The following is a 22,638-nucleotide window of genomic DNA, read 5'->3' as shown; positions in this document are numbered from 1 at the left end:
TTGCCTACAGGCTAGGCAATAACAAAAAGACACATTTAGCATTTCCTAAATTAGAACAGATGAACTTCAGAGTTTCATTTACCCATGTCTATAAACATAAAAGGCTCTTAAATCCATATAAATCAGAATTTTTGTTTTTCTCAGCTTGTCAGCACTGAAAAACTGGTCTCTGAACAGCAAGCACATGTGTTAAGATAGTTATTCTCAACTACGTTGGTAACTGCAGTCCCCTTCCCAAGATGATATGCCTAGGTGTGTCCTCAAAAATGAACATCAAATAACCTATAGTAAGGCTAGCCTGAAAGAAGAGAATCATTCTCAAGCTTAAACAAAATGAAGTCCCACAATAAAGTGGGATGTAAAGGTGCATGTAGGTTCTGCATAAGTAGAGTATGATGTAATTAAGTTTAGACCCACTAAGCTTATCAGTTAATTGCACATTTTATCAATTCCTCAAGAAACTAACAGAAAAGTAGTTGTTGAAGAAGCATTAGACAGTCATACCATCAGCTGCAGGTACAAAATTTACTTCTATTAATGTCAAATAAAAAAGTTTTATAGTATCATTATGCCATTATTATTTACATCCAAAGCAGTCATTAATGATGGTGGTACATACTGCAGTGGAGTAAAGGAAATAAAACAAGGGATTGCTCACCTGAGTTCCTAGGAAGCACAAGGAAGCCCTGTACTATCACTGCAGCTCTGGAGCTGCTTTTCCATCTGCCCCTCCTTTGCTGCTCTCCCCACAGGCACTTCAGCCTGAGAGGCACACAGTACCAAACAGTATTTGAACAATAATACTAAATCCTGTGTCTAGAGAGCGGGAATAGAGAAGTACCCTTGGCCCTTTCTCCCCACTCCCTTCTCTACACTCAGGAGCCAGTCACTGTTAAATAAGAAAATAATAATCTACTCTGATTTTAATATGGCCAAAATCACTCTTGACCTACTTTCAACAGAAAAAAACTGAATGAGGCATCATTAGCTTAAAATTTCTTCCTATGCACTTCCAAATATTAAGGATGTTTTTTTGTAACAAGTTCTTCTCCACAATACACGTCTTACCTTTTCTTTCTAAAATATATTAACACATATGTACAGGAACAACATGAGAGACACAAAGAAATATGAGGTGACATAATTGGAATAAAATACCACCTTGATTCTTCTGATCAGAGTTACAAAGGAAAAAAGAGGTCACTTAATAACTGTAGAGAATGTGAAGTCACTGTCATCGGGGGAATACTGTGAGTAAACAAACACTTTTCCTGAGTATAACTGACATAAATGGTCAAGGACAAGCCTCTATGGCAAGCATACAGGAAAACAGAAGCATGCCAAACTCACAATATTAGGCTAAAACCATTCAAATTCATGTTCATCCTTTACAGAATTTGATGTTTTCACTATTTCATGAGGTTGCAGTTTACAGTACACCATAAAACTCCCTGCAATTCAGAAAATGCCATGTGGCAAAGACTAAAACGGCAGGAATGAGATGGTAAAGAAAGGAGATATCTTCCCCAAACACTGAGCACTCAGCCATTAAAAATATAGTAAAGAAGCACACATGTGACAGATAGGGACAGATGGCAAGTAGGGAAGCTACAGGGCAGCTAAGACTGACAGTGTTCTTGACAGCTTCAGAAAGCAGAACCACAGTCAAGCATCAAAAGGTGACCAAGTAAAGATATTTTCTCAGGGACTCTGAGGAAAAATTCCAATATGGAAAATGCAGATTGTCTCAAGCTGGGGAATCACTGCAAGGGAAGAATGAACAGGGTTTGAAAGAAGGACTAAGGAAAAGCCAGCACACTTGAACAACATGAAGCAAGCAGTAATATTTTTTCCAGCCTTGTAAATAACTCTTCTTGAGCCTGAGGCTCTCCTGAGTTTATCTGGTCAGGTTTGCTGTATTTGTTTTAACCAAGTCTTTAGATTCAGGGATTGAAAAGTTCAGTCCCTTAATAGTTATGCTAAATATATTTAGCATACATATTTGGATATATTTACGCTAAATATAAAAAGGGAAATATGGATGCATATAGAAAGTAATTCCAACTAAAGGCACTGTCTGATTCAGAATCCTAAGTTGTATTTCTGAAGGAAAAAAAAAATCCATCATTTTTTTAAAAGGCTTGTAGTTGAAGATTTAAAATTACATTTTCAAGAGCCAGTGTGGTTTATCTTAAAAATGCCAAATGAAGGTAAAGGATTTCTTTGCTTTATACATATTTAAGAACTCACAGGTAGTATTTCTAAGCATTGCTACCATATGTACCTGTGCTAACAACTGTACCACTAAATAAAAAGCTGTCAGACTTTGCAGATTCAGAACTTCAGCTGAAAGGGATTTACCATAGCAGATGTATCTAAGCACATCTTTTTATGCACAAGTACTTTTCATTCCGACATCTCATCAAGCCAAAAATGCCTTTTCATTATGAAAAGGATTAAAAGGTGCATATACATGCAGCTCACAGAAACCTCACACAAAGTTTACTGTACTCCATGATGATTACTTTGATTCAATGGATTTGTAATCCATCTATTGCAGTGCAAATGCCTGCATGAGTCTCAGTCTGAGTGCTATACGGGCAATTAAGGCCAAGAAACTTGAAGATGATCTGATCAACCAAGTACCTGTAAAGGCATGAAAAAACTGGGGCATGCAGAAACTTCTTGTCTCTTTACCTCAAGAGTTTGTGTTTTATTCAGGCAAGTTACAAGGATTTCACATCTATTATTTAAAAACTGTTTCTCTATCAATGATTCTCAAAATGATCACTCTACTACAAGGAGTCCCTTAATGTACAGCTTTTGAATGGGCAACTGCTAAGAGTTCAAGGATTTGAGTTATTTCCAAAACCAGGAAAAATATACCAGGCTCACCAATTCTCAGTTTTAAAAGCTGGGAAGAGCAGTTCCAACAGTCTCCATTACACTTCACTGCCAAATTACAGATATCCTTCAGTTTCTCCTCTCCACTCACACTCACTTCCGAAAGGCCCCAGTCTCTCAGAAACATCCACAGCCTTATTGGCATTTGCTCTGATTCCACCACTCACTACAGTCCACCTAAGGTTAAAACACAGCCCATCCCATGTCCTTTTTTCCTCACCAGACCTCCCTCACACAAGCCAAAAAAAAAAAGGATGCCTCCTCTATGCCTTCCAAATCTTTTAGTTAACATGTCAAATTCAGAATTCCTGTCCTGAGGTTTCCCATATTTCTAACCATGCCATTATCCTTAACTTTTTCCCATAACTTTTCCTAACCTAGATGTGTCTGATAATCAACTCTTTCAACTGAATTTGTCAAATTTTTCTGTATCTCCCAAGTCACAATAAACAAATCAATCATTTGTCACTCAGGGTTCCATTTGCAAAGACTGAATTCCACTCTAGATTTTGGACTGTCGAGGCTAACATCCTGGTTTCAGTGTACAATACAAACACTTAAAGCCTCATTGCCAGCAATAGCAAAAAAAAAAAAAAAAACAAAAACCAAAAAAAAAAAAAAAACCAAAAAAAAAAAAACAAAACACCCCCAAACCAAAGAATGAGAGCAGCAGGATAAACATAAACGACACTCAACTCAGATATGAAATCTTTTTTTACACAACCACCTTCAGTTCCACACTGAAAAGCCTCAAATGAGACACTTGGCTTACTACCATTGCTGCACAAGCAGACATAAAACTAGTTTACAGCATGAATTTCTGCACAACTTTCAGTTACATCTTTGCAATACTGTCTTAAAGCGTGAACAGTGACAGAGAGCATTTTATTGTTGGAGAAGAACATAGGCTATTAATCAGTTCTGAATAAAATTTAAAAAAAAAAAGGCTGAGCCTGCTCTAAGAGCTTTTCAGTAACAAGACACTGTTGCTGAACTTGTTATTTAAGAGATTCTTCTTCTCACAACAGCATTCCAGATCTAGAAGACTAATCTTAAGTGCTGCAAAAAAAGTCTATTACAAGACCTAAGAATAAAATTTTAGTTCCTCATTGGGAATCTTTTCTTAAGACCATGACCAGAAAAAGGTTTGAGAGCAGAAAAGCACCACGCAAAGTAAACACAGTTACCATTTTTATCTAAAGCATACTGAAACCACTCAACTTCCCTTGCAGACATGTTTTTAATCCCTCTCTAGAGCCTACAATGTTGCCATCCTATTGCAAAGCTCCCATACCTTCTCCACGATTTCTCACGGAGAGCTCCTCACAGCACTGACTCCTCCTCCTCCTTCACAGCACAACCAACTGACTCCAACTCTCCCCTCACCCACCCAACCCACTCTATTGTAGCACTCATCTTCATTGGACACAGCTGTGGCCCATTAATGGCAGGTTTGTTCCTAATCTTTGGTGGTTGGCACAGCTGCAACTCCTCAGGTGTGAGACTGCCTTCTGCACCATCTTTATTTTCTTACATTCTATCCCGCCACACTACAACATTATTCAGGCATGATTTTCTATTACAAAAGCCACGTGGGCTTCCCACTACGCTGTACTAGCAACCATCTGCTAATTCTACTTCCTGTAATAATTTCTCCTAGTTTTCCCATTGCAGATGCTGAGCTTATTGATAAGTAGTAGGAGTATTTAAAAATTACTTTCAAATTGTTCAAATGCCAAGTTTTAAGCAGAGGGACATATCTATATTTACTAGTTTGGTTGCTTAATTCCTGGGCTCTTCTCAATACCATCTAGTTTGGAAACTGGCACTTCTAAAAACCATCTGCTTTATGTCTCTTTTTTCATCCCTCCTTTTTCTAAGCTTTTTCCATAATTGCTTCTACCAACTCTTCAGTTTGAAGAGAGATCCTTTGATACATCCTCCATAATGAAAGGTTCCAGTTCAGAACTTCTTTAAGCTCAAAAATGAACTTGGATACAAGAGGTAAGACAACAGCTTCTTTTTTGATACAGCTTTATTTCTAGAGGATAGAAGGAGAGATCATCTATTAGCCCTATGCATTCTCCAGTGAGCTTCTTGTTCACAGTGTGTTTCAAAAAGATTAATTTTATACCTCCTGCAAATTGTTCCTCAAACACTTTTCTTAGCTGAATGTATGCATTCCTACCTTATACTGCCAGAATCTTATGAAGCTTTGCATTTTGCTCTTGCAGACAAAACTTAACTTTTAAAAAATGGTGAAAACTGCTTTGTGTAACCACCTTTTACCCTGCTGTTTAGCTATGCTATGCCAGTTTATTTTTGGACTTACTATCTTTGATAGGTGCATGCATTTCCTCCAACACTCCACATGGCATCTTCAAGTAGTTTCCATGCCACGTACAAGGATTCTACCTTTATAAATTGTCTTTAATATGGTTTTTAATTTTAAATCATTTTCTTTAGAAAAATAAAACCCACAAAGCAGGGGATTTTCAGAGATGAAGGTAGATGATCCTGCAAGAAACGTGAACACATTTCACAGAATGACAGTAACACTGTGAACCAGATCCTGCACACAATGGTCAGAAGCACACACAAAACTGCTTCTCCCTCTTCTGGTTTGCAGACTAACTGCTCCATGAAACACTCACTAACTGTGTCCAGCAATTTAGTCTCCACATCAATCACTGACTCAGCCACTGCTACTGCCATGCAGGCACCAGGCTGACCAGGGAGCAATACAACCAAACCAGGAGGTTAGAACAGAATGAATGAAAGGGCTCCAAACAGAATGAAGGGGAAGAGAACAGCCACACAATAAAGTCAGCTTGTGTGCATTTACACACCACATTGCTCATGGGGCACCAGGACTTGGAGGAACATACATGATTTTTCATGAGCTGCTGTTTCTCTTAATTTCAAACTCATGATTATAGAGAAAAAAAATAAGAATTCAGATACTAGATGTGAATTCAAGAAGTAGGAGGCAAACAAATCTGTATTAAAAGATAATGAGAAAGCATGTGCTAACTGCTTAAAATTAGCTCTCAAAAATTTGAAGCTAAAATTTGACTACTGAGATTGAACAAGTCACTGCAGAGCAAATACACCTGCTGAAAATTAGCTTGCTAGAGCAGTGTGCTTTCCTGTGTCTTGTTGCAAACAGATGTTCTATTTGGATTTCCTTGCATGTTGCTTCTCTCATTAAATCGCTTTTTCCTCTATTTAACCCAGGGCTATCTCCCCCTCTACTTGTACCTAAATTCTCTTTACTTCATACATTTCTAGTCCCATCAAACCATCACCTTTTCTCCCCAGGTTACAGGAGCTTTAACACCTCCCTCCTTTGCCTCTGTAGCAGAGGGACAAAGCCAGGGCCCATCTGCCTTCCTTCACCTGCTGGGAAGGACTACCCTTGATGCCTCAGGTTTTACCTTTTACGGTTTCACATTCTGTACTGCTCAGTGTGTAATTCTGAGCTTCATACGAGGGGATACTAAGCTGTCTTCATGGAGTAGGTGGACAAAATAATTCCTTCTCTCACTGGGGACCAAGGACAAATGATCCAGATCTCAGGCCTGAGAGCATAAACAACGGCAGAATGAAGAAAACAAGAAGGATGGGACTTCATGGGCTGGAGCTGTAATTGGACAATAACTCCAATATGTTAATGGACCAGAACTTATAAAAGTGTGAGACCCCGTCGAACATTTGGTGACCATTTTTGGGTTCACCTGGGCTGTAGCCCTGGCTGGTTCTTGTGCTGCCCAAGGTGGATCCATTGAGGCCTCCTAATAAATACCTACTTTATTCTTTAGCTCCATCTAGCCTCTGTTCCAGGTCAGCCTTCACTACTTCACTAAGAGAGCTTACTATCCCCTAAAATAAAGCTCAGAACCACCCACTAAAGTAGTACGGACTCTGAAAAATATAAAACCTAAAACCTGAGGCATCACCCTGTTCCTGCCTCAGGATGGAACTGGTGTCTCACACTGCAGAGCTGGGGTTCAGTACTGCCATCAGACAGTCAATGGTAAAACACGGTACTTTTCTGCCAACACTGTCAACGCTAAGCTTAAATCCCTTCTTCTCCAAGTCATTGCAAAAGTAAAAGACTGAGCCATGTGTTACTGAGACAACTTGCACTTGTTTCATGCTTTATCCTAGGACAAACTAGGAACCCAAATCAAAAGGAAGCAATTATAAAAGCCCTGTGAGCAGCAGCTTAAGGGAAAAGACAGAAACACAGAGTTACACAAAAATGCATCCTTTCAAACCCCTGGCCTTTCAGGTAGGAAGAAAAGACATTTATTTTTTCTTATCTGTTTCTGTGTACTGCTAGGAAAAGAGAGAACAATAAAAGAAAGAATTTAGGATAGATTAAACTGGTCAATTCTGGTAACTCCTGCAAAGCCAAACAGCTAAAAGCCCCTTTGAACTTTGACAGGGCAGACAAGCCCAAGAGCTGATTCAAGCCTGCAGCTTGCTGGACACGCTGAGCAGAGAGGAGCACTACTCCAACCAGCTCATTCTGTATGCACAGCAAGCAGGTACAATGCAAAGGCAATGTGAGTCACACAAGAAAAACATAGAAAACAAAGGCAAAAGAGCTGGCAAGATAGAAAGGACAGCAGTGTGGGAGAGTGGGCAACATCAGGCTGCCAAGAAGGTAAATCAGAAGTGTAGAATGTGACCTGAATAATACAAGAAGTAGTAGGTATCTTTACAGGGAAAAAAAAGGTAAAAATAAAAAAGTGATTGTGAAAATAAATCTTTCATATTCTCCATGTCCTTTTAAGCTCTTCTGCTATCCATATATACAGTACAAAGAGAAAATCCTTTAGGCATATAGTATAAATTTACTTCCTGAAAAGATACACAACTTGCAATTTGGCTTAAAATATCAATGCAACTCCAACGACCCTCTTGCTAATGAAGTCTTCCCAATTCATCTTTTTTTTTTGTATTTTGTTTGGGTTTATGCTTAATATTTTCATTGAAACTATCTGAAAATCTTCTGGAATACAAGTAGCAGAGCACAAAACAAGAATGATAAACTTCTGGCATCCCCACTGCTCTCCTAATCAAAGCCACAGTTCTGTGTGGCAGCACTTAAGCTTCCCAGTCAACCTGTAAGTCAGATGCAGTCCATCAGTTTTCCTATTACTCTACTGCAAGGCCCAGCAGCCATTTAGATGGCTGGTACTGACCCATATCACAGTGGGATTCTTTATCCCATTGTCAGGTATCTGGCAATTTAATCAAAATGAAAAGAGGTATAGCCTGATAAAAAGTAATCTGCACAAGTCAGAGGCAGTGCTGCAAAACTCAGCATACATTTACATGGTTCTGGAGAGCAAAACAAAGACTTTGCTGAAGAAGGAAACGTGTCAGAGAGGGCCTGAGCTGTTTAGGAAAAGTAATTTCAGTTACTCCCTTCATTTAGACAACTAAATTCTCAGTTTGGAGGAAATAATTTCAATGTGCGTTTTCAGGCTTTAAAAGCCTGACAAAAAGACAGGACCACTTTAGCATAATTGAGCTGAAGCTTGGGACACAAGTCTGTCTTGAAAACAGGGACTTTAAAACTTTACTTCATGTAAGTAAAGTGTTAAGCAGTAAAAAATAAAGATGCACATACAAACTAACTATTCACATCTTCTGAACCTTTTCTGCTTGGCACTGAAAAGTCTTTATAATCCACTTTAAATAAATGCAAAGTTCTTTGCCTATATATTTGCTGCTCCTTTTTTTTTTCTGGATTCTGTATTTGCCTACAGAAGCTTTGATACTTGCACAATAAAATCTTACATATATTGAGAGTTCAATACAATAATTCAGGGGAAAAAAGGCAAAACAGTTTGTTCTTTCATTACAAACTCTGAGAAGTTATGTTAATACATGAGAAAGTTTTACACTATCACTTAACTGAAATCATCTTAACATTACCACTGTAGATGGAAGTTAGAGCTCTGAAGAACACCATCTTCAATATGAATATGGAAAATATAAAAATGGTAGCTTTTTGGATAAAAATAATTCAAATAGAAATGGTTGATGCAATATACCCTGAAATAGACTGCCTCTTATTTACTGAACTGCTACTCAAGTTCTAATTTACCGACTAAAATCAATTTAATAAGAAAAAATGTACCCTTTCAGTTCAGTAAATAATATGTTCAGAGGAACATACCATCCCATTCTTACAAGAAATGTACAAAGGAACATATTTTTTTATAACACATGCTTAATGCCAGCTTTACACTGGATGTCGTGGATGCATCACAGCCCACATAAAAATTTATTGCTGTAATAAGTTGTTTCTTCCAACAAACTAATGTAATGTCTGCTGTGAAAAAATCACTGCATGTATCCTTCATTTATTTAATAAATATAGCTTCTGAGCCTGTTCCAGGAATTCTCAAACTGAAGAACAAGAAACAGTTAAAATACTTACTTCAACACCTTCTCATGCTTCTCCATTGTAATCTTTCCTCCCAATTTCCAAAAATAAAAACCAAACTGTACACAAACTACACAAAATCCAGCTGGTGGCTGATAACTTGTGGTGTCACTCAAGAACTGGCAGTGATGCCAATGGTGTTTAAAACTCTCTATTAATGACCTGCATGGTAGGACAGAGTCTACCAGTCAGCAGGTTCAGGGGTAACCCCACACTGGAGAACTGTGTTGATGGGAAAACCATGAAGAGCAACCATGGTAAGTGATTTACTGTAAGGGTGGCAGGACTGGGAAGCTGTGAACTATCTCTGAAAGTTTTCATGGCCAAGTTGGACAGAGCTTTGAACAACCTGCTCTAGGGGAAGGTGTCCCTGACCATGGCAGGCAGATTGGAGCCAGATGATTTTTGATATCCCTTCCAACCCAAACCATTTTATGATTCCATGATTCTAAGTAAAAGAAAAAACTCACTCCTGTGGTGAAGTAACACACAAGACAGGCTGGGCATGCAGTGGAGACAGCTCTGCAGAAATAAATCTGGGGCTCCTGGTGGACACTGTGGAGTAACAGCCACCAAAAATGCGCCCTTGGGAAGTGAAGCAGGCAAACCAAGGATCAAGCTCTGCTGGCAACTAAGCAGGCTGGGGTAAGTCCCTTCCCCTCACTCCACCTTTCAGCACCTGGATTGGTGTGTCTGATTTTGAGCTCCCCAGTAAAAGGCAGAGCTTGGTACAGTGGGAACTGCCAGCAGAGGGCCACCAAGGTGAGGAAGGGGCTGGGACACATGACACATGAAGAGTCACCAAGTGAGGCTTGGTCTGTCTGGGGACAAGGCAGCAAACCAGACAGATCTCATTACTCTATTCCATTTTCATGTGGGTGTAAATAGGAAAGTCATCACCTGATTCTTTTTCGACGCACACAGCAGTAAGACAGGAAGAAACCAACAATTTGTAAAATGGAACATGCTAGCTGAAAAGCTCTTTTCCCCATGAGGGTGGCCAAGCACTGCAAGAAGCTGCTCAGAGACCCTGTGGTACCACCATCCCTGGAGTTACTCAAAATTTCCATGCATATCTTAGAACAGCCTGCTCTAGTTAGACTGATTTTAAGCAGGGGTTTGAGCTACATGACTGCCAGAGGTCCCTTCCTGCATAATTCTATAATAAATCCAAATGATGTTTAGTAGAAAACAACATCAAATATTTCATTGAGTTACTTTTCTCATCTGAACATTGTTAAGTCAGCAACAGAAATGACCCAGCTTTAGCCTGACAGAGGCGTTTCTGGCATGAAAACAAAGCTTTTGCAGTTACAGAAGTTAGTCATCACTTATCTTGGGAACTTCTTGGAAAATAATGGTCCTACTCCTATCACTAAAAATTAAAGTCTAGTTAAAGGATGAAAACAACACCTGACAAGTCTGCTGTTAGGGATTTACACTGCTGGAGCTAAGATGCTTAATTTACTATTTGGCTCTTTTATTACAACACTTATCTAAAAATAAAATACCTATGTAAAACAGGAGCTCAAACTACCTAGTACTTGAAGTTTTTCATGACCTCTGTATCTTTCTCTTCAGCAAGTATAAAAGGAACATATGGAGAGCTTTAAACCCTAAAGCATTTGTATTGAAAAAAAAAAAACTTTCAAATTGCATAATTTTGATCCTTCCTTGATCTTGCAAGACTGCAGTTATTTCTGCTCCCTGCTCTCTCCAGACTTCACTCTCCTTGAGGCTCACAGCTTATACCTACACTGCTTCTCCTCTTTCTTCTCTTCCTTGGAGGAGCTCCTCAAGCAAACACCATCAGTTGCTATTCCTCCTCTCCCCACAGTCTTAGACAGAGCCTGTGTGCAAAGACACATGGAATCAAAGAAAAAATTGCAAGTAGACACTTTCAAGTATGCAAATACTGAGAAACAAATGTATTTGCTATTTAAACAAAAGCCAGCTTACAAATCAAATGGAAATCTGAAAGTCAGCAAGTTCTTTACATTGAGATCATTAGAATTTAGATGAGAAATGAGAAAAATCTGTATTTTTCATTAGTGCTTTTTGAAGCACTTTATTTCACTGACCTAATTTTCAATTTAATTTATTTGCAGAAAGTAACTGGTCTCACAGATGCCAGCTCCTCCACACACATCCCCTGAAGGGACCATTTCCTTCCTGTATCAAAGAGCACCATGTGCCAAGAGTTCTCATCAACATCAAGCTACTTCACAGAACAAGAAATATACTCTCGAGTCAATTATGAATATCATGGTTTGTTCCATCCTTTGGAAACTGAAGTTGCATCTGCTCATTGCTTTCCCCATCCCAACATTATTCTTCATATAGCATTCAAAGTTCATCCAGTACTAAGCCAGTTATGCCAGTATGTTTGCCATTTTCACTGAGTTTTTAAACACTCAGAGCCACAGTCCACCCTGCATGACCCTGTCACTTTCACAACTGACATATAACTGTACTAGTGTATTATTACATGTAACTGTACCACATTTACATCAAGCATTTTCTAACAGATTACCAATTAATAAAGGAAAAAAAATGGTGGTTACAACGCTAAGTTTAAACACTGTTTTTTCTAAGATGACTTTAAGCTGTGGGCCACACTCCAGATCTATTTAGAAGTACACATAAGACCACCTAAGCATAAGCTTCACAGCAGAATCAAAATCCTAATAGGTCCTATCACTACAAGAACCCATTTTACACCTTTTCAGTCAATACATATTGAGATCTCAAGCAGTGATCATGTAACAGACCATAAGTACTTCAAGAGTTATTGATTTTGCTACTCTAGCAATTTCTCTCAAAGAAGATTCATGCCATCTCAAACAAAATCCCAAAATACTTCTGTTTAGTTTTTCCCTTAAAATAGTAGTTGTTTCAGGGCTGAATAACTGTAATCTAGAGACTGTCCAAATGAGACTCTTAATTCATGCAATTAGCCTCCTACACAGCATTTAAAACCTTGCTCAGCAATAATAGAGCTTTTAAGGGACTTAAAGTTACCTTCTGAAGCAACTGGGAACATTACAGCATCATAGAAACTTGGGTTATAAATACTTCCAGAGAACAGGCAGGAAGTTGAATGCAATACTAAAAATATTAAAGAATACAGGCTTCCCCTAGCTCTCAGTGGATCTCATTCTGCACAAACAGCAGCAGAGGCTTTACATTATGCATAAGATCAATTCACTGCCATGGGTTCACCAAACCCTGGGAGGAGATGCTTTACTCTTGCTTACTCAGCAGTTAGGACATTGAAAACACCCAACACACCTGAAGGGAGAAATCATTCACTTCAACCAAATCTTTACACTTTCCATTCAGCTTCTCTGTGATCACCAGAGCTGAGCTGGCAGAGACTTTTTTCTTCTCCACAAAGAGTTCTCAAAAAAAAACTCCACAAGCAAGCTTACAATTTTATTCCTATTTTTGCCACTGGCTGGGCCTACAGATCTGAGCTCTATCCGTGTAATGGCATTACACTGCAACTTTTCCCATTCACAAAATAACCTTTCCCATTCTGCCTCAAACCAATACATATCCCAATGCTCTGTAAGAATTTAAGCATTGGGATATACCCTACTCAAGAGGATTCTAAATGAGGCAGCTGGTTAACAGAAATTTTAAAAGTATCATAACATGAGAAGGTCCAAACAGAGGCTATGTCTTATAACACTGTACAGCCCTAGGGGATGATCCTTACACTTCCACTCTTTTCTTCTCCCACAGGACTTCTCTGCCTGGCTCCTGCACAAAAAAGATAATAGCTCTTGCATTGTAAACAAAACCTTATTAGACAGGCTATTTTCCAGAAAGAAACATCAGAAAAAGGCAAATTTGTTTGGATAAATCACTAAATTCTCTTCCAGACAACTAGAACTGCAGTACAGCTGATCATTTTCATAGCATGCACCTTCCTGGCTCAAAACTTACTCTGTTCCAGTTACCCGTAAATTACAATGACAGATGAATAAGAACTATCTGTTCCAATCTGAAATAGTGCTGACCACTCTTTTATCATTCCTGGCAATTAACAGTAAACATGAGTTCTAGTCATTTTTCGTAGGCAACCTGCTGAGATTTATAGCAGTATCTTCAAAAGTCTGAAGACAAGACTTGGGTGAAAGATTTTTCAGGGTTGTGACAACCTTGATGCAGAAAAGTTCTGGTACATCAATCATTTGTCTGCTATTCTGACAGGAGAAAACTCACAGGTGACACATACAGTGCAAAAGTAGTTAAGGATAGTTGCTAGTTGTTGCCACAAGTTCTAGACAAGTTGTCTGTAAACAAATAGAAGAAAAATACAGCATTACAATCTCAATCAATTTGGATCAAAACAGCCTAATTTCCCTCTAAAATACAGCAATTGGCTTAAAACAGGAACATAAGAAAGGAAATACTTTACAAAAAAAAAAAAAAAAAAAAAAAGGACAACTTTAAGCAACTCCAATTATTCCCATAAGCCAAAAAAAAAAGGGTCCAGGAAAAAAAAAAATTATGTGGCAAGGGCAGATCCCCCTGGAAAGCAATTCTGAGAGTTATCAAACAAAAGATTTATTACAAAGGGATTTCATTCTATTCTATGTTTGTATGAACAATATGGATGCTGAAAATAAAACCATTTGTACTAAATGTGCCAACGATGAAAAGCTAGGAAGAACAAAAAACTTAAATCAATTTTGCAAATGAAAGAAATTGACAGAAGGGGGAATGAAATCCACAGGGGATGAGCACAAAGCTCCTACAAAAAGACAACAGAAAATATAAGTAATAGTCTATAATAAAATGAATCATGTCTAAATCCCAAGCTGACAGTCAATGTCAGGAAAATGCAAAATGGTAAATATCAGTGAAGTGTATGACCACAAGCACAACTTTCAGAATAAGCCAAGTAATCTTTTCTGGTCCATTTTGTACTACACATAAGAGACGAAACACTGTATTCCCACTGAAACACCACTTTTCAAGGAAACAACTGACACAAACCCAAAGAGTAGGCCATTCTTTGTGTTCCTCCAATAAAGATAGAGTGAATTGGATTTGGTTACTATTTAAGCAGGGAAGCTTGAAAGAAGGCATCTTAAGAGCCGAAGTACCCAGAAGGCTACTGCAGAGAAAACGAGATCGATTTGTTCTCAGGTTCTCAAAAGACAGGAGATGCAATGGGCTTAAAATTGAAGTTAACAAGATTCACACTAGGCACTTGGGGAAGACAACACCACTTTTCAATTTTAAGGACAATGAAACCCTGGAGCAGATTACACTGGAGACAGGTAAGGAAGTAAAAAGCCCGCAGTCAGTAGCAGGACCACAGGAAATTGTTTAGTCTTTGTTGCTTACATTTATTTTAAAAACTGTATAGAATTTACTGGCTTATTTCAGTAGAAGATACTAAGGTACAACAGAGAATTTGTGCTTTTCTTTCAGTTTAAATATTTGTGACTTTTTATTCTCTTCTCTCCACTATCTTCCACATAGTCCTGTTTTTCAATTAATACTCTTGCATTTCTGTGATGATCAGTTACCACAGCTGCAAAGACCAGAGTCTGTCTTATGTTCTATTATAGCTAGAGCTTAAAAAAACAACATAATAGTCAAATAAAGGAATGCAAAAGAAGGAAAAGGAATTCTACTAATATTTTCTATTCAACTTTCTCCATTTCAGGACTCATGGGTTTACTGCTGATTTGCACTTCCATAGAAAAATGTAGCATATGGCAAGTTAAAAAGGACAAGGAAATAGAGAGTATAATTGGAAGTGAATTAATGAAAATCAATAGTTTTGAAGACTAAACTGCATTAACAATAAAGCTCATGGGTTTACCCAACTTGAGTGATTTCACGGTTTCATATTAGATAATTAGACAAAACTTAGAATAAAGTGTTCTTTCAACTGTATAGTTAAAAGATTGCCTTCCTAGTTTAATCAACCTTCAAATAAACAATAATAAATAATTATTTATTATACTGCAGGCATCATCAGCAAGGGATAAAAAGTGCCTTGATCAGGACTTGTCAGGTTCTCTCAACCCCTCCTCCACAGAGCAGAGAGACAAAGCAAGCCTTACCTCACACCCCAAGGATTACCTGGCAACTTAACAGAGGCAGACAATCAGTTTGGACAATGTTTCTGCAATATTGGATCTGGAACTCTCCTTTTCTAGTTTTAGACACAAAGTCTCAAGTCACAATTCTAGCCTTTCCCTAGGTATCAGTGAATGGAGGAACTGGCCCTCCAGAAGACAATTCAGCAGGTCTCAAACATGTCTGAGATCATTAAAAGGGCTGCCTGTGTTATTCTTTCTCCCCACTGTCTGCAGAGACAGCCTAATGTCACTCGGACTCAACACCAACCCTTCCCTGGCATACCAGCTTAGACATCTCACACCATTTCTCTTCCATTCTTTCCTCAGGCAGTATTGGCTAAGATTCCGCAGTTTCAGCTTCTTGGCACCTCTGAAGGAAAGCCAAGTTCTGGGGGTGGAGCTGAACACAAGCACCACCAACTTCAATGGCTTCCTCAGAGGGCAATGCAAACACATAAAACACTGTTACTTTAAAAAGAAATTCTTAAATTAAAAAAAAACATTAAAGGCCCTATCCAGATAGCAGCTTTTGTAAAGGTGAAAGCACACATTAGTATGAAAAACTAATAGCCTGGCTCTGTAGACACTTAAGCAGGTATCTTAGGAGAAAATCTCACATCCTGAAAATGAAAACAGATGCAAACATTTGAAGAAATAGAGCCTACAGTTTTCGTCTTGGTTTGGTTGTTTTTTAAAGTAATGTAATTCAAATGAAAAGTAATGTCACTTTGTTTTCTAACAAAAGAGACAGTTCTACAACTTCGCAGTAGCATCCAATACATTAACAACCAACAACTTTTCATATTGAAGCTAAATAACAACTTTTCATATTGAAGCTAACCAACAACTTTTCATATTGAAGCTGGGACAAGGCACACCATACCATTAAGTCCCATAGAGGTAAAAGTCCATGCTGGCACTTGGACTTAAAGAAGTTCAGATTTCTGGAGCACAGCATCAGTTTTTGCCCCATGCTCCATCTTGGGTCCTGAGACTTCAAAACTCCAACACTAGGAAGAGGAAAAACTAAGACAAATTCTTTCAAAACCCTAATGTGATTAAACACACTGTCTATGAAAGAAAAGACCTGAGGAGAGACTGTGCTTCACAGTTCTTCCAAGACCTTTACCAGACCATCTACTCCTTACCAGCAAGCCCTTTTCCCCATGAATTCTAATCATAGTTTCTTCGTGAAATCTTCTGAAGATCTGCGTTTAAAGGTAGGACTTAATCTAACTTGCACTATTTTTAGCACTCTAAGAAACAAATTTTCACTATCATACACTAAAAACCCTTTATTCCCTCTGCTGTAGTAGAAGACAGACTGCATATACCAGGATCTGAAAGAATAGATTATATTAACACCTGCTAGTGGAGAAACAAACAAAGAATCTGAAATACACAAAACATTTTCACTGCATCAAGTACATAGCACAGGAGATCAAACACCTTGGTACCAAATCCATAAAAGTTTGTCCTGCTGACCACAAAGAAAATCCACTGTCAGATATTTAACCAATTTAGCCTAATTTTCTGACACCATAGGTGGAAGGCAGAAGAGAAAAGTTGAGCTACTCAGGGAAGTCTAGGGCTTCAAATACATTCAGGAGCTTTAAAGGAAGACTTGAAAATATTCAGTACACTTCACTTTAGACTCGTATGCTAGTTTCTTGCCTATTTTAGGTATTCAGTCTCCATTCAGACATTAAAAAAATACTGAAATCCATGCCTCTAATAGTACAGCAAAGTATTTTGGGCTTGATTCCAATTTCACCAGTAGCAAAGACATTCACAGCAGAGATAATCCATACTTTAGGTTTATTTGATTCCTTTTAGAGTTCCTTGAGAAGCAGAAGCTAAGCTACATGGTTGTAATGACAGAACAAAGGGGAAAATGTAAAGGAGTCTCCCACCACAACTTATAATACAAGAATAAACAAGTAATAAAACGATGCAATAAACTATTCACAGTGCTTTCCTCACTTATGTAAAGGCAAATCAAGAAGTGCAATCTTACACACTAGCCAAATAATCAATCCACTAATATAAAAAAAACATCAGTAACAAAAAAAAACTCAGAAAACACTGTTTATCTATAATAGCAAAGTATCACTACTTTTTTCAGTCCAAGTAATTACTGACTATGCACTGAACAACCACAGCCCCTATGACTGGCTGTGTAGTTCAACTTGAAGTTTTAAATTTACCTAATACAAGAATGTTTTTCTGTAATAGTACTGAAGCCACTACTCCAATTTTATTTCCCATTTGTAATCTTTGCAACTGAATTTAGCACTCAGTTGTTTACCCACTAATATCCTTCATGAGAGAAAAAGTGGATTTCACTGGCAGACTATGTATTTTCAAACATTTTTACAAGTATTACTCCTCCTCCTCCCCTCCCTTTTACATTAGGTTTCTTGAATATTCCTTAAAGTTCTACAGCTACCACCAAGTTATTTTGTCCTTGAAGACATTCCCAGCATTTCTCTTCCATCAGCAAATACATACACTTCATATTCAGCTAAATTTTTTTCATGAAATTGTACGAATTACCTTAACAGTATTCTGCAAGTATAGCTAAAGTCCACAACCACCCACAATAAATTTAAATTATCCTGACTGGAGTCATTCCAAATGCAACTAGCTTTGCCGTATGGGAGGGCCTCTGATGTTCACATCAAATAACCTTCAAATTGTTCAACAACAATAATCAACTCTATTGTCCTGATGAATAAACCCTGTGAAAATGTGCCCACGAATGTCACAGACTATACACGTTAAGTGACAAGATACAAACCACAATGTGGAAGTAATTCTACTGAAAATTTAAAGTTTGTGTACGCATAAGGTCAAGATGAATACTAAAATAAAAGAACATAATGTAGCTCCCAAACTATTTAACTTTTTTTTAAAGGTATTCTTCCTGTATTTCCCTTAATATTTTACAGAGTTGAAGTTACAATTATTAAAGTGCAAAGGTTTAAGCATGAATTCAGCCCATAACTCCTGAATACATGTCCAAAATCAATCAAATGGAGACAGGTTCTAAAGCTACCCTAAATAATCTGACTGAACGGTGAATAAATCAGAACAAAGACCAAAACTTACTGAATCACCCAGAGGTATCTCTTATCAAGAGAGATCGCCCATCTGACAATTATTCCATGTTTAGAACACGCAAGACCCAACAAAACCACACTATAACCTGCAGAGAGGCAGCCCGCACACCGAATTCCCTTTTCCACTGTCATCAGGTCACCAAAGGGACAATCCTAGTGCGATTTTTGCCAGTACAGGGACCACACATGTTCTCCCGACTCTGAGCTTGCAAGGAGAGCGAGCGGCCAAGAGGGCACGGGAAGCGCAGACCCTGCCTATGTGCCAGCGCGAAACACGGGCAGAAAGTGAGTTTGAGGGCTTCTGGATACTGCCAACTCCGCTAGTTACAATACCCAGCAGCTGCAGCGATCCATCAGATTCTGCAGAGGCACTCCGCTTGCTGCAGGAGAGCGTAGTGATTTGTTAAAGACAAGTTTCGAGAGGACGGACAGACAGGAGAAACTTGCGGGAGCACGAGCGGAGTTTCTCTCCGCTAACCCGCACCAGAGGCAGAATTAGAGGCAAAGCACCGCGGGTAACGCACCGGGAAGGGAAGAGCTCAGAGCACACCCTCCCCCGGAACGCCCCGCCGTTCGTTTCCTATTGAGGACAGCAGCGGGCAATTCTCGCCCTGCTGCCAGGGCACCTTCCCAGAGCGCTGGGAAAGGCGGGATCTGGTTGGGAGCATCTGGAAAGCAGGCACTGACCTGAGGGTGCGGTTACCGGCGCAGCCGCGGCGCTCCATGGCGGCGGGCACGCAGCTGGTGAGCTCGGTCCAGTCGGCGTGCAGCCCGCAGCTCCAGCCGGTGGAGAAGCGGGAGAAGAGCCAGGTGTCCTTGTCGCCGCCCGGGCGGTGGCAGGCGCACTTCTTCTGCCCGGCCCGGCAGTAGCAGGGCTGCTCCAGGTGGATGTTGCGCACCAGGTGTCGCCCGAAGGTGGTGCCGCCCGTCTTCTGGATGTGCAGGAAGACGATCACGTCGCGGCCCCGCATGTCGAACCGCACCCGCCGGCACAGCTCCCCCCGGGCGAACGGGAACTTGGCCGCCAGCCGCGGCATCGCCGCCGCCTCCTCCTCCTCCTCCCGCTCCTCCGGGCCCCCCCCGCGGCGGGCGGCGGAGGCCGGCGGGCGGCGGGGGCAGGCGGCGCCGGGGCAGGCGGGCGACACGTACTGGTAGACGATGAGCAGGAAGAGCAGCGCCAGCAGCGGCGGCAGCAGCCACCTGTTGAAGCGCTCGTCCATGGCGGTGCGCGGGGGCAGCGCGGCGCGGGATCAGGCGCTGCCGGCCGCTGCCGGGGCGGCCGCCCCGCTCGGATCCCGCAGCCGAGGGGCGCACGGCTCCCTGCCCGACGGCATGGTCCTGGCAGGCGGGCTACCGCGGCTCGCTCCGCTCAGCCCAGCGCGCCGCGCCGCACCCCGCCCGAGGCGGCCATCCCGTCCCCCTGCCCGTGGCTGTTCCGAGCGCCGTGCCCGGAACGCGCTGCTCGGCGGCGGCCGCACAGCTCCGCTCCCGAGCCCGCTCCGCCGCAACTCCAGCCCAAACACAGCGCCCGGCTCCCGGCGGGGCGCGCCCCGCCCCCGCCCGCCGGCCAATCGCGGCCGGGCCGGCCGCACAGCCAGCCAATGGGCGGGCCCAGCACGCCGGCCTTGCCGCCAATGGGAGCGCGCGGCGGCCCGGCGAGGGCGGGGGGAGCGGCCCCGCGCTCCCCTCCAGGTACCGGACCGGGACCTGCCGCGCGCGGGGCGGGGGCGGGAGGCGGCAGCAGCCAATCAGAAGGCGGGGGCGGGGCGCCGGGCAGCCAATGGGAGGGGCCGGGGAGCCGCCAGGTGAGCGGGGCTCCGCTACATCCCTCATTTCCCATCGCTTTCCCGTCCGGAATAGATGTTAGTTGCTCTTCCCGGTGTCACGTCCGTGATTATAACCCCAAGTGCTTCATGCACGGAGGCGGACAGCGCCGACCACCCCAGAGATTAACTGACTAATTGTAGGGTAGCTGGTACGCGGTGCTGCTGGTTCTTGCGGTCTTCAAACTGTCCCAAACCATGAACCCCCTTCGCAGAACACTTTCACCTTCCCGCCGGTTTCCCAGCAGCACAGCTGCTCCATTATAATGTCAAAAGGTTACTTTTCAATCCCTTTTTACAACAATCCCTATTTACAGCAATCCACATCCGGAAACTGTGTTCTTTTCCCTACTGAAAATTATCCTTTTTTTTTTAATAGACATTCAAATCTTTACCCGCAGAGCACACTCAGCAGAATTTTGCCAAAAAAATATATACCCCACTGTTTTGCCTGTGCTCCCCATAATGTTAAAAGTCTGTTACAAACACTTCATATCTAAAACCAAGCCTCATATGGCTCCTGGATTACAATATATTAATATGCAAAGCATTTTGTCTTAGAACTGATTGCACATCTTACTTATTTAATTACAGAATGCCTTTATTTACTGAGGGATTAATTAGATATCTGACAGTGCTAAAGCAACTTTTTTTGCTCAACTCTAAAGGCAGCTTCACCTCTGCAAGGCTGATAACAGAAGAGCAGTGCCTTCCCATGGGACCACTTACCTTTAGAACTTATAAAAATAGACAAATGTATTTTAAACGGAAGGTTTTTATCTAGAAACCAAGAGTACTTGGATTTTTGGGGGTAGAGTATCTGGTCCCATTAGAGCTTGCCAGAAATCATAACAATTACCAGAAAATGGTCTGAAAAGAGGGAGTTCAAACTGTAAATGTTGAGAGGTGTCCACAGGGACAACAGCCAGCCTACACCACCCACCTCCAAACATCTATCACACATGCATGCACACTCCCAGCATCCCATTTAGTGCTAATACACCAGTAAAAGTCTGACAGTTTCAAATTTTTGGGTCTTGCCAAAACATGAAAATGGATGATGCACTTCTACCTTCAGTGACATTTTTTAAGGAAAATATCATGGGTTACTTGGTGAAATTCACCCTTCCACAGCCATGCACCACGGTACTCAAAGTCCTTTCATCCTTTGGAAGAAGAATTCAGAGTCTGATCAAATAAACCTATTTAGTCTTTGGCATCTAATGACAAGAGATGCGCACTCACTGACTCTTATTGAAGTAGAAAACAGCATTTTCACCTTGAAAAATGACCATGTTCTTTGCCAGCATGAGCGGCAGAGCACCCACCTCTCCAGGGAGACCAGAATCTCTCCTCTGCTTTGGCCACCACTGTGCTCACCTGCTTCCAGACTCCCTGTGCCTCCACAGTGTGGACTTAGTGAGTTCATCTTTTAACCTCTTTCTTTTATTAGGTGACACAAAGCCTGTCCTAGAGAAATGTAAATGTTTAAATATGTAAGACACAGAAGCATTTTGTTATCATCTCAGCCTATCCACTGCTTAACAAGAAATAGGGCTAAATTAATTTGAAATAATAGTGATGCTAAGGGATTTAGACTCAATATCTCTTCTGATGCTTTTAACATGATGCAGAAATATCATAATTTAAGATTTTCTCATTAAATACCAGATGGTTAACACTGTACCTTCATCTCATGAAAAGGAGCTCAAAACTAAAATTGCTAAACAGAGAAACCCTCAATTTCACTAGAATTTTAAATTCCTATTTATTTAAACTTACTCAAGACAGTTACTGATTCATGAAGAAAAAAATTAATGGAATAGATGTACAAGAGAAGTAAAAATATTTACCATTATGTTTATCTGAAAAACTCAACTTTTAAAATATTCTATTTTTTCTGAAACTAGAAGAAGTTACTTGCAGTAAATGAATTAATGTATTTATGCAGCTTTCAAAGGCATGCTTTTACTTATGAATTTGAATGGTCTTAATGATGGTCTGTGGATCACACTTTATGTAAAGTCACAAACCACGGCACAACCAACAACATAGAGTTTTCATGTGGTAGTATTTTATGTTCTCTTTATAGAGGCCCATGTTTCTGTGCAAGTCCCTGTGGGATTAAGTTCTAATAAAATAATTTCGCTTCTTTGCAAGTCCGTGGCTGTAACTCCTTAGCATCAATGAAGCAATGAAAAGGGTCATTTTGAAAC

At 40.7% G+C, this 22,638-nt stretch overlaps 1 protein-coding gene across 1 annotated transcript in view; it reads right to left on the bottom strand.

Annotated features, from left to right (window-relative positions):
- Positions 1-19,849, bottom strand: part of HS6ST3 (heparan sulfate 6-O-sulfotransferase 3) — a 280,622-nt gene extending 260,773 nt beyond the window's left edge. The window contains exon 1 of the mRNA XM_054271877.1: positions 19,287-19,849. Coding sequence (XP_054127852.1) covers positions 19,287-19,819 — 533 coding nt within the window. The 5' untranslated portion in view covers positions 19,820-19,849. The remainder of the gene's footprint in view (positions 1-19,286) is intronic.
- Between the last annotated feature and the right edge of the window lie 2,789 nt (positions 19,850-22,638).

Source organism: Melozone crissalis, unplaced genomic scaffold (genome assembly GCF_028551555.1).
Source record: "Melozone crissalis strain CALT ecotype California unplaced genomic scaffold, PUWL_Pcris_2 ptg000013l_1, whole genome shotgun sequence".
Lineage (NCBI taxonomy): Eukaryota > Metazoa > Chordata > Aves > Passeriformes > Passerellidae > Melozone > Melozone crissalis.
The sequence above is the reverse complement of the archived record's forward strand: the minus strand, read 5'-3'. Positions and strand labels throughout refer to the sequence as shown.